Genomic DNA, 13,370 nt, shown 5'->3' on the forward strand with positions numbered 1-13,370 from the left:
GTTTGGTTTGTTTGTTGAATTTTTGTTTGATTGATTTTGTGGGGTTTTTGTTGGTTTAGGTTTTTTAGCAGGGGCCAGCGGCAGGTGTTGTTTTACTTTTATTTTCCCCTGGCCTTTCATTACAGTAAAGGTCAGAAGCATTATCACTGTAGCAAAAATGGGGGAATGATACAAATTATAGTATAAAATGCTAGGTTTAGGTTAATGTAAAGCATCTTTTAGGTCAAAATTTTTGGAAAAATGCTAACCTCAGAGGAAAGAAGGAGCTCTTATCCTAAAAATATATAGCAGGAATTTTATAATATGTGATGCATGTTGTGAAATGGGAAGAATTAATGCTCCATAACTGTAATGCTTTTTTGAAAGTGTGATGCAAAATTTAACATGAAATCCTTTGTAAAATATTCAATATAAGTAACTTGGATTTTTAGAATATGTGGATACACTTACTTTTAAAGGTATTAATTTTTTCAGCTTTTTTTTTTTTGTGTTTATCAAAACAATGAAATTCAGAGTTCAGAATAACTTTATTTTCCTTTGAAGATCTCCTAGTTGATATGTTGGGGGTTCTTGCCAGCTACAGCATCACTGTCAAGGAGTTGAAGCTTTTGTTCAGCATGCTTCGAGGGGAAAATGGAATCTGGGTAAGCTGTGATCAGATAAAGCATTAAGTATCATTCCATTAGAGACTGAAGTTAACATAAACTGTCTCCTGGGACATATGAACTTGAATTTGTTTTCTCAAGTTGACTGAACATATGTTCAAGAAGTATTTTTGCTAACTATTTTAAAGTTAATTTGTTCTGTTGTTTGAAAACTGTCCACTTTCCATTGTAGCCTAGAGAGTACAAAAATGGTTGTATTGACTTTTGTGCAATTTTCTTTTTTTCACAGCCAAGACATGCAGTTAAATTATTATCAGTCCTTAATCAGATGCCACAGAGACATGGGCCTGATACCTTTTTCAACTTCCCAGGCTGTAGTGCTGCAGTAAGTTCTCAACCAAAATTCTACAATTTCAGGAACAAATAAATAGCTAACTCCTCATTTGCATTTCCCTTCATTTGGTTTCAGAAATTCTTGAAAAGGAAATGAGAGGGGAAATACATGTTTGAGTACTGTAGACATTGCCTTCCACAGACTTACAAGGTAGCTGTGGTGTTGAGAAGTTACACTTGTGAGGATGGAATATCAAGCAGCAGATCTTGGTCTAAGGAAGTTACTGTGAAAGAGAAACCTGAAAATTCCAAAGAACAGAGCTATTTTGTTAGAATAATTTAATCCATATTATATAAAGGAGAGAGTTGAGAAAAATCAAGAAATGAACTTGTCCATATCATCACAGTTTACAGTGCCTGCTTAGTCATAAATTTTATTATAAAGGTTTCATTTTCTCTGAATTCCATCAACTGTTTCTTTTCCATCAAGGCAGTGGAGATAATTTACAATGGTAAAATGATAATCCTTTCCAAACCTTCCCAAGTAGATATTCTCTCTTCCATTCACTGCATGGATTTTTTTTTACTTTCAAAAAAAACCCCAAAACAAAACAAAACAAAAACAAAAACAAAAAAAAAAAAACAACTAACCCTACAAATAAATTAAAGTATTGTGTAGAGATTTATAGATTATTGAGAGAGTAAATACAAATGGTTAATATGGGGAATACATAAATCTGAGGTACAGTTCCATTCTGGTACGGAATGGTAGGTATATGCTCAGGTAGAACGTGGAATCTTCTAACAGAAAATAATCCTGAGACTCCTGTTTTCTCATGCTAGTTCATGAAGGCTGCTCTACCTGCGCTTCATCTGTCAATGGCACTGATAATTTTCTTCAAGCACAAACTGCTACATCCATTCCTTGTGAACAGACTTGTCAGAGTAGCAGATTGCATCTGGGAAGTAAACTGGCTGATAATCACTGTTTTACACCTGGGTTATTTTTTGCTAGATTAGGTCTTTGATCTTGTTTGATATCCAGCCTTTTAAACAGATGTGTCAGCAAAATGCATAGGGTGGATTGTGTAAAGAATTAATTTATAAGTTTTGAAAGAGAAAGTTTCATTATCTCTTGCTAAATTAAAAGCACATTAAAATTAACATCTCTTACAAATACATGCACCAGCAAGACAGGTGTTGCAGAATATGAATGTCTACAGTGACATATACTGCTTTGACATTTCCGAGCTTCAGAGGCAAACCCTGATGAAATTTCTTTCTTAAATTTAATTTTTTATCAGAGGTTGAAAAAAAGGTTTTAGAGAAGAATTTCAAATATTCCTTCTTGTCCAAAGATGTGCATCAATAACAGGAGTTCTTGATTGAAATGCAGAGTCTCTTTCCTTTGATTCTTCCAGGATCTTATTTCACATACTACTCATGATGAACTGCACACCTGTAAATCAAGAAATATAAGTTTCAAATTTACACTTATTTTTTAATGCATTTTGGATTGCACTATGAAGGTCTGGAGAGGATACATCCTCTGAAGTGGACCATGGGCAGAAATTTAAAAAATTACCCAAAAGCCAAAGGACTTATTTAGAAGAAAGAGACTGGATAGGACCTAGTTCACTAGCGCTGAGTTTATTTTCAGGTGTGATCCACAAAGTTGACATCAGACAGAGAAACAGCATAACTTTTAATCAGCATGATAAATTTCAGGTTGGCTCTCTTTAAAGTTAAGTGCGTGCTTCTTGTATATCCAGGACTTCAGTGGCAGTATGAAGGAGCCAAGAGTCTATAGATATGCTGCTGAGAGCTTCTTCATTTTCCCAGCTGCAGGGCTCTTCCCAGTACTGTATTACATCTCTACCAGTCTGTGCAGGTGGCATGTTAGTCACTACAATTGTGACTGAAGTCCAGGACACTTTGTGCTTGGTGATAGTACCACTCCCAGATGATGTTGTTCCCATTCGTCATCAAGCAGCTCTTCTGCTTCAGGCAGGAAACTGCCTCTCAGGAGGCAGAAGCCATATCCCAAAGGTGTTCCTTGAAATTATTAGTTTTAGTTTTAATAATGAATCTCTACTTTATGTGTTGATTAATTTGGTTTTATATGTAAGTTTTTTGAAGAAATTAATAACTGTTAGAAGCTGAATTTATAGTTTAATTTCTGAAGAAGTAATTTTTCTTTTTGTTCTCTTAATATTGCCCATTCACAAATTTAATTTTGTCCTCTATTAATAGAATTTATCTAGTTAAAAGTTAAATTATTTTAAAATAGATAGAAAAGTAATGCATTAATTCAAAAGCACTATTTTTTCTATATTTCATACTTGAAAGTTAAAGCAGATCTACAGATCTAGAATGATACAGGATTTTAGAAAGGTATTACTTTTAACAGTATTTCTCAAAAAACTAATAATTTGTTTCTTTTTTTTCTTCCCTCCTTCCAGGCAATTGCATTGCCTCCTATTGCTAAGTGGCCTTATCAAAATGGGTTTACTCTTAATACCTGGTTTCGTATGGATCCACTAAACAATATCAATGTAGATAAGGATAAACCCTATCTCTACTGGTAAGTAGCTTATAATACTGCAGTTATGGTTTGTTCTGGCTTCCTAACCAACAGTTAATCTTTCTCATTATTTTTAGTCCCTGACATGCTTTCCCCCTGCCCCTGCCAAATATCTGAAGATTTTAATGGCTGCTCACTGTATACAAATTCTTAGAAAACCATCTGTCCTTTTTGCTTTGTGATTCAGAAATCCATGGATTCAAGACATGTGCCTCATAGATAAACCATAAAATCTAGTGTTGTAGTTTCTTTAGGAATTCTAAAATATATTATTTCTTAGAGCTTTAAATGGAGAATGTTGTCATATTATCTGGTCAGTGGTAAGGATTCTCAGCTGAGGTCAGTACTACAAAATAAACTCAGAGTGCACAGTTTGCACATTAGCTAAAGGTAGTAGAAAGTAGATCTATAGATATAAAAATGGCTAAGTGATGACCGGTTCCCCAAAAATGTGAAAATTTAATGTCAATGTAACACATATGAAAGAAATTGAATATACCAATCTCAGAAGGAAATCGCAGAATGTGTCGAGTTGGAAGGGACCCATCAGGATCATTGAGTCCAACTCAGCCCTGCACAGGACCATGCCATCACGCCATGTGCCTCTGAGCATTGTCCAAACACTTCTTGCACTCAGTCAGGCTTGGTGCTGTGACCACTTCCCTGGGGAGTCTGTTCCAGTGCCCAACAACCCCCTGGGTGCGGCGTTCTCTCTTTCTCCCCAGTCTGGGGCAGCTCCGACGCCCACCGGCATCGCCTCCCCCCGGACTTCCGGGTTCGCCACTTCTCTCCCACGTGCCGCTGGCACCAGCACGCGGGTTGGGGTCTGCCGGGTTCTATCACCTGCGCTACGGGATCCAAGGCAAAGAGGGAAGGAATGTCCAGATCACCCACAAGGAAGGCAGGAAGGCTTTATTGTCGCTGAGAGCTGCGGTGGGGGGGGCAGCGACCCGCACTTCCCACTCCACGGAGGGGAAATGGCGGTGGGCCCCGGGAGTGAGCGGGATGATATAGGGGATGTGATAGGGAGGGCAGATGCCGCCCCCCCAATCCGTGTGAGTGACGCGATGATGACATAGGACAGCGACCAACCAGAGAACTCCGCAGGGGTGGACACCGAGCCTCGGGCTGAGTGGGATCGTGGGGATGGGGCGGCAGACACGGGGTTTCCCGGGGCCGGACGGGGGAGAGGTTACAGGAGCAGCAAAGGGGAAAGCCCAACTGCAGGCAGCATGGGGCCAGAAACCATGGGGCGGGAAGGGGAAACGACACGGGGGAAGCGTGGGGGTACACAGGACTCGGCTAGCTAACACAAATAAGAACCCCTAAAACCCAATCCCAGGATGCAACAATTCCCTCTTTTTCAAAATATAAAAAAGAAGAACAGCTGCTTGATCTTCTTCGCTGCTCGTCTGACTACTTCTTCGCTCAGCTTCTGCTCTTGGTGTTTCAGCTGCTGCAATGGCTGCCCTTTGGAGAGGGCCTGCTGCGATGATGCTGGGGGTGGTTCCTCCCTGGGTGTTTGGGGATAGTGGAACTGGGACCACTTTATTACAAACATGGGGATTTGGGACACACACAGACTAGGGTGCTGAAAAGTTTTTCTGGGGCTTTGGGGAAAAGCATTTTTTAAGGAGATTGTAGGGTCCTTTTCCTTTTGCATTGCCTGCAGTTTGATGCAACCCCCTGATTGGTGGGGTCATCTGCCACACTCACAGGCACCCTGATGTTTTGAACTACCACCTGCACAATTACTTGATAAATCACAGCTCCCCTTAAGGTGCTGTGGCCTGCCTTGTTTTTATCTTCATGCAAGGCAGGTGCACGTTGTTTTTTCAGATTTTTGGGGGAATGGCATCTCCCTCCCCTTCTCCCCCCTCCCACTGTCCCTGGGGGTGCCCTCCCCAAGAATGGACACTGGATAACAAAATGTCCTCTCTGATCACAGTGGAAGCACTTGCGTCTTGCTGGAGGCTGCTTCAGACCAGCATTCTTTGGAGGCACAGCATCCAAGGCAACCACATGGCTTCTGGGCCTTTTAGGGATCTCAAGCTGTGTGCCAGTGTTCATGGATGCTGCTTCCAGGACAGACTTGTCCTGAACCTCCGATCCCTCCACATGCCTCTCAGCTGCCACCTCGACCCGTTCCACGGAATCTGGAAAATGCTCAGAGACTCACCTCAGCTTCCCTCTCCCCCTGCTTCCCTCCCTCCCGGGTCTCTGGGAACCATGGGACTGCAGAGTCGGGGGCTCTTTCTCCCCCCTCCCTCTTCTTTCCTCCCTCCTGGGTCTCCTAGAACCATGGGAATGTGGAGGCAGGGGCTCCGATTCCCCCCCCCCCTACCCTTTTCCCTCCCGCCCAGACGCCTGGGACCCAGGGGAACTTAGGGTTTCCTGTCCCCCCCCAACTTCCCTCCTGCCCGGCTCTCCGGGGCCCATGGGAAGATGGGGGTATGGGCCCCTGCTCCTCCCTCCCCCCTCTTCCCTCCCACCCAGCTCTCTGGGACCCATGGGAAGATGGGGACAGGGTGTGGGGAACAGGACGCAGGCTACCTCCCTCAGGCAGCGGGGTGGAGATGGCAGAGCTCTCCCCGGTGGGGGAGGGCGGGTTGATGATTCAACTGGGAGGACATGCAAAGGGCTGGAGGGAACACCCCCATGAGGGGTAACAATGCGTGAGGGAGTAACCCGACCTCCCGAGGGGGCAGCGCCCACGCCCACAGGGAGGCAGGTGGGGGTTGGGTTAAAGGTGGGGACACCGGGAACAAAGGACAGAAAGGGGTTGTGGGAAGAAGAGACCCTGCCACATGGCTGCCCTCCATCTTGGGAAGACAAAGGGATTGAGCACGTGGCCTTGGCCTCCTCAGGAGAACAAAGAAAGGGGTTTAAAGAAACAGAGCAGCGTAAGGCAGCTCTAGAGCCAGGATTTTCAGCAGGGAAAAAGGGATTGGAAAAGGGGTTTAGGGTCAGTTCCTCAGCGAAGTAGCCAATTTCGCTAAGGCAGGGGTGCCAGGGGAGCTTGGGGGAGCCAGGAGCACGGCCCACACTTGTGGGGCTGCCCTGTGCCTTAAAGTAGCAGAGTACCCTCCCTACCCACCCAGGTTAGGGGAAGAAGGGGTAGGAAAGAAAGATGGGGAAACACGTTCAGGAGAAACAACATTTTTGTACGGTGGCTCTTTCCCCTCCCTGCTCGCTTCTCGTGCGGATTCAGCTTCCACCACTTCTGAAATCCGCAAATGGAGGGTGGCAAACGAATTTTTCACGGAGGGATCCCTGCGTTCGATCCCCTCCGTCAATTTCGCTCCCACCCGCTCCCAGAACTCTTTTTTGTGAGCGTCCCCCGCGGTTACGCGTGGGAAGGAAAAGTATAACCACCTTACAAACTGTTTAACCGAACTTTTGGGGTAGGGGCCCTTCACCAATAGAGTTCCCTTAAGCAGGGTATAAAATTCCTTCTGGTCAGCAGATAGCACGGTCCCCATGCTACTTCTACCCACACAACCTCACCCCTGCTGCAGAAAAAGAGGGAAAAAAAAACCCCAAAAAATGCAAGAGACCCCAGCAGCCACCTCTCATGCTGCGCGCTGCGTGTTCCGTACCCTCAGAAGCACGGTAAAGCCCACCCAAGTGAAGAAGAGTATAGCCTGGGTACCCTCCCGTCGCTAGCACTCACCAAACCAGGATCTCTGTAAACAAAAAGCTGTCACCAGGGTCCTCGGTCCCAGGAAGTTTCTCTTCTTTGGCTCTTCATGGCCGTGAAGAGTTTCACTTCCCCTCCCACATGGGGAAAAGCATCCGCGTGCTCCCTTGTGGATGGCGGGGAGTTCACTGACCTACTTCGGGGGGGTCTTCTCTCCCATTTTCAGTCTAACACAAAGCACAGTTCTGGTGCAGCTCTGCACCTGTGCAGTGGCGCTCCGTGTGGACTGTGCACACTCGGCTCGGCAGCGGCGCCCGTTGATCAGTGGCACGGCTGCGCGCCGGCGGCGATGGCTCTCCGCACGGCTCCTGGTGCTTCGTGGTGAGTCTCCATCTGCACAAGGCAACTCTGCCGGCTCAAGCCCCACTGTTAGGCGCCACTTGCAGCGTAAGCGTGCTCTCTTTCTCCCCGTCCAAGGCAGCTCCGGCGCCGCCTCCCCCTGGACTTCCGGGTTCGCCGCTTCTCTCCTGCGTGCCGCTGGCACCAGCACGCCGGTCGGGGTCCGCCGGGTTCAGTCGCCTGCACTACAGGATCCGAGGCAAAGAGGGAAGGAATGTCCAGATCACCCACAAGGAGGGCAGGAAAGCTTTATTGTCGCTGAGAGCTGCAGTGGGGGGGTAGCGACCCACGCTTCGCACTCCATGTCGGGGGAATGGCAGTGGGACCTGGGAGTGAGCGGGATGATATAGGGGATGTGATGGGGAGGGCAGACGCCGCCCCCCAATCCATGCAAGTGACGCGATGATGACGTAGGACAGCGACCAACCAGAGAACTCCGCAGGGGCAGACACCGAGCCTCGGACTGAGTGGGATCGTGGGGATGGGGCGGCAGACACGGGGTTTCCCGGGGCTGGACTGGGGAGTGGTCACAGGAGCAGCAGAGGGGAAAGCCCAACGGCAGGCAGCATGGGGCCGGAAACTGCGAGGGGCAGGGGGGGAACAACATGGGGGAAGCGTGGGGGTACACAGGACTCGGCTAGCTAACACAAATAAGAACCCCTAAAACCCAATCCCAGGATGCAACACCTGGATGATAAACCTTTTCCTAATATCCAACCTAAACCTTCCCCAACACAACTTCAGGCTGTTCCCTTGGGTCCTGACACTGGTGACCAGAGAGTTTAAATCAGTGCCTGCCCCTCCTGTTCTCCTCACAAGGAAGTTGTCACTTCAATGAGCTCTCCTCCAGGCTGAACAGACCAAGTGACCTCAGCCGCTTCTCATACAGCTTCCCCTCCAGGCCCTTCGCCATTCTTATGGCCCTCCTTCAGCCACTCTCCAATAGTTTAATGTCTTTTTAATATTTTGGTGCCTAAAACTGCCCCCAGCACTCAAGGTGAGGCCACCCCAGCTCAGAGCAGAGTGGGACAATCCCCTCCCTTGCCCAGCTGGCGATGCTGTGCCTGGTGCACTTCAAGGCACGGCTGGACCTCCTGGCTGCCAGGGCACTGCTGACTCATACTTGATTTGCCACCAACCAGGACACCCAGGGCCCTTTCCATGGCACTGCTTTCTAACATTTCATTTCCCAGTCTGTTTTTCCATCCAGGGTTTCCTCATCCTAGGTGCAGAATCCAGCACTTAACCTGGATCCATTCTTAAAAATGGAGAAGGGAAGCAAAGAAATGCTTTCACATTTGCCAGATATGAGGGAAATTTGCCGCTGTTCTGTTATTAGTGACATGCTTCAAGAACTGTATGCCAGCTTGTTTTTTTCTAAAAAAAGTAATTTTAAATATCTCTGAGTATGGTGTTGGGCAGCTGCTGACAGTCTATTAACACTTGTATATTGGAACAGTATTGTAGCTATCTTACCAATTATAAATGAGTGTGACAATCCTGGAAGAAAATTAGAAGTGTGACACTTGCATGAACAATAAATAACAACAAGGCAGAGCAGTCAAATTCAAAGGGTAAGGTTAAGAATTCTGTGGCAGAAATTTCAGTATAAGCCAGCCGACATCATATATCTAGCAGTGAGTGGATAATGGGTGCCATGCTTATGGAATGAATAGCTATATGTTAGAAAGCAGGAATTACAGCAGGATGTTAAGGATTGTTGTAGGTTACCAACTGACTATAAAATCCATTTTCATTGCCCTAGCTGAAAGAGTTAATGTGATCTTTTTAAGGATAGTCTGAACAAACAGAGATGATAATAATTGCCAAAAGCATTATTGGAATGTCATTTACAATTATGACTTTCTACTTCTTTTAAGAGACCATGGGAAAAACTGGTACTATTTGGAAAATACTTGGGAGTGAACTGTCCCTTGGAAAACACATTTTAGAATGAATGAATTTTTTTTTAATCTGAGACTGCAAAATCAGAAAATTCAGACTTTTAGATTCACAGTACTATGGTTATTATCAAATTTATAAGACATAGTAAGTAATAATAATAATAGTAATAATAATATTCCTTATCATACTTTAAAAGATTGTTGGAAATGTTTCTTTAAAAATAAGGTATAGGTTCTTTGTCATAAAGACCCTGCAAATATAGATATTTAGGGCTAACCTTAAGCACACTAAACTGGGAATCCTCTATCCCCTAAATCACTTTACTTGTTCCTGCTAAAAAAACAGATGGGTGACATAATTAAGGCCTGGAATTACATATGAGCAATCCAGATACTAAGAGATATTTCTCGAGGTGGTTTTTTGGGGGTTTTTTTGGGGTTTTTTTTTTTTTTTTTTGGTGCCTTTTTTTTTTTTCTTTTTCAAGAGGTGTTTTCTTTCAGATTATGTATCAGGTTCTTTAAAAGAATTAGAAGGTGAACTGAGGCTAGTATGTTATCATTGCTTTTTGTCCCTAAAAAGTCCAAATGCTTCCACAACCATTAAATGGAAGAATGGCTAAAATTTCTGAAACTGTTCTACATTTTAGTTTTACAGATGTAGAGACAGGGAAATCTAGCTGTCTAGTATTTTCAGACCTTCTCTAGGGCTTATAGTAATAAAGATAACGCAGAACAGTTGCAAAAGCCTATAGTGGAATTCTAAAATTAGTAGAAAGCAAATTTCACACACACCTTTTAGGCAAGAATCAATTCATATCTTCTCAATATCGGTACTATGATCATATGTTAAATTGCTCATAAAATCCTAAGCTAAAGAAAATGGAATCACTAAACAGTTCCACTGGTGGAAGGAAGAATACTCTTGGTATGGAAGTGTAATAACATTCAATAGCTGCTTTGAGAAACTGGCTGAAATGAAACATAATTGTAAAGGTTATATGAACAAACTGTAGTAAAATTGTGTTCCAGCTGCTGTGGGAGGTTATTTAAGGCTCATAAAACCATATGGCTGTTGATGGTACTGCTCTTGTTGTCTCCATGCTTGCCATCTTTGGATGTGGCTAGTTCTGCACATGTAGGTAATTGGTAAGAGAACTTCGGAGTATCCTATAGACCAGTCTTAGTCTACATTACCTTTGGCGAGAAAGAATATGTCAAGATTAAAATTATATAGTATAATGTTGAGGTAAACAGAACACATTTGAATACTCATGTTCTTAACTACTCTTGTATTAAAAATCTAATTAATTTGGAGGAAAAAAGTAAAATCTTGGCTAAGTTTCATGTTTATAAAATCATTCATTATAATGCAAGGGAAAGAGCCTTGCTAAGAAATGAGCAGTTTTCATTATTTCATTGTTTCTCATGTTCGTGTGCTGAACTCCAGGAAGTTACACACTTAAGGACAACTCAATGTTTAAAATATCAGGAACAGTCAGATTTGAACATAATGGAGATAAAATCAGCCCAGTAACCAATAAGGATAGAAAAGGAGAAAATTTGAAAGATTTAGACATTTATTCGAGAGATATTCTTTATTTCATAATGCTTTCTAGCTCTTGTTCAAAGTATTAGGATGCATTTTATACAGTGGTAATAATGTTTTATCATGTAAAAACGTTGATGTTTACAACGGTTGGCTGTTCGTAATTTAAAAGAAACTATTATATTTGACATCTCTAATCAAATACAACACTGTCAGAACGTGGTGAATTTCTGTCTTGTTTTATTATCCTTCAGAATGGGATTCTGTTAAACGAAACCATTTTAGACCATTTTAGAGATGACTTGCATTGCTGAGAAACAGATTTGGCATTGTGAGTGTTGCAGTTACCTGCAGAAAAGTTACTTGAATGGCATAAGGTCCTAAGGAGATAAATCAAAGTCTGAAACTATCTCACAACACATTCAGTAGCTCTTATTGTGAAAGCTGTATTTTAAGTTTTTTAACCTTCATTTTATTGCACTAAATTCAATGCTGTGGTTGTGCAGGTTTTGTATATGGGTAATGCAGATTATGTGTGTGAGTGTTATTCTTCCATGAGGCTGTTCACTGCTCCTTTTGTTGAGGGGTAGAGCTGCCTGTAGGGTTATTGTGGAAGCCGGATCATTGGCATGATCCAGGTTAAAAATAGTCTTCAAAAGATGCAAAGGAATGGCAGTGTTATAAAGTGTTTTCAATTTTGAGGTCAGTGATAATGGACTACGTGTAATATTTCTCTTCATTCTTGGGTTATATCTTAGGTTTATTTAGAGAGGACATTTTACATTTATTAAAGAAGTGGTTTTTTTCTTTTTTTTTTTTTTTCTTTTTTTTCTTTTTTTTTTTTTTTTTTCTGCAAAGAGGGTTCTCTGGAAGTCCTTATTAAAGGCTGTGCAAGGGAATAATGCTCCTTTTCAGCACAGCAGCTTGGGGGGAGAGAAAACTGTGTACAATGTAGAGAAGCAGATGAATGAATGAGGAAGACACAGTCTGAATTTGGAAAAAAAATATATACTACTGGAAGTAGGAACTGCTGTGCAAGGATTCATTAGGGTGTGGAAAAATCATCTATAGGTGTTATTACACCTATTCTGTTTACTCTCTTTTTAAAATTAAATAAAAGTATCCTAATTCAATACAACAAAACTGGCTTTCTATAATCTGAGAATTTGAATGTGGTTTTTTTACCTCCTTTACAAATGCCTTCATGGGAGATGAGTGTCTAAGCCCTGATCACCTCAGGGTATAATCACAACACCTACAATGTAAAGAGTTTATTTTTTTTAAAAGGTCATGGTTTATCAACTATTTTTTTGACAATGAGCAAAGATAAAAATCTGATTTCTCCTTAAGTAATGCACACATTGATTTAACTGTAGCTTTCTGAAGATTGAATAAGTTCCACAAATATGAAAATTTTTCCATGTTAAAATCTATATCAAATATTTGTAGGGTAGACTAAAAATATACTATTTCAGCAGCTGTTAAGGAAGATAAAATTTGAACTTAATGTTTGCATGTACCTTTCATTTCTTAATATTTCTAGGAAAAAAATAGTAAAAGTGTTTGAAGAAAATGTTGCAACAAAGAAACATTTAAAGTATTATTTCACTAACATAAAATTATTTCATAAGTTAGCTACATTAAGAGAATGAGAAGGTATTAATTAGCAGGCTACAGGACTGTACAAATACTCAAAATTAGTAGGTTTTTTCTCATATTTTCAAAGCTTCATTTCAGAACTCATAGATGAAATTCACCATGTAGACCTTGTATTTTCAGCCACTGGTTATTTATTATAGTCTAGAAGTGTTATACAGTGTGCTCCATATTATTGATAGCAAACTGCTCTTCATTGTACTTACCTTTTCAGAAGTGATTCAGCAGCATAGCTGTAGATATGGACTTGCCTTTTTTAGACTGTAGATATGGACTTGCATTTTTTAGACTGTTCAGTGAATGTCATTCATGAACTTTCACCACTTTTGCAAAGTGTTTTTTAAGAAATCCAGAACTGCTCTTTTAAATGCTTTTGATTTCAAATATGAAACGTATGAGCTTTCTGCATTATCTGTCTTTATGATATTTGTCACAAGAAACCTTGGAAATCCTTGTTAAACTTACTTTCCTAAAATTGCAGTCCTTTATCCATTTGACAAATGAAAATAAATCTACAACTCATATGATTAAAACTTCATATATCCTTAGCGTAACTTATTCATGTCTTGAAAAATAATTTTTGTGCGTGATAATTATCTTGAACCCAAATTTATATGTCATATCAGCTGCATTGTTCTCTGAACCCCTCAAAACTGCAAAGCATCTCATAGTTGTTCTGTAATGGATATTTCTTCACAACTAT

The 13,370-nt window shown here is 42.0% G+C and overlaps 1 protein-coding gene across 2 annotated transcripts in view; it reads left to right on the forward strand.

Moving 5' to 3' along the window:
* The window catches only part of NBEA (neurobeachin), a 457,382-nt gene that overhangs the window by 83,909 nt on the left and 360,103 nt on the right, over window positions 1–13,370 (forward strand). For both annotated transcript variants that reach the window (XM_054003372.1, XM_054003379.1), the window contains exons 3-5: window positions 544–644; window positions 895–990; window positions 3,401–3,522. In XM_054003372.1, coding sequence (XP_053859347.1) covers window positions 544–644; window positions 895–990; window positions 3,401–3,522 — 319 coding nt within the window. The remainder of the gene's footprint in view (window positions 1–543; window positions 645–894; window positions 991–3,400; window positions 3,523–13,370) is intronic.

Source organism: Vidua macroura, chromosome 2 (genome assembly GCF_024509145.1).
Source record: "Vidua macroura isolate BioBank_ID:100142 chromosome 2, ASM2450914v1, whole genome shotgun sequence".
Lineage (NCBI taxonomy): Eukaryota > Metazoa > Chordata > Aves > Passeriformes > Viduidae > Vidua > Vidua macroura.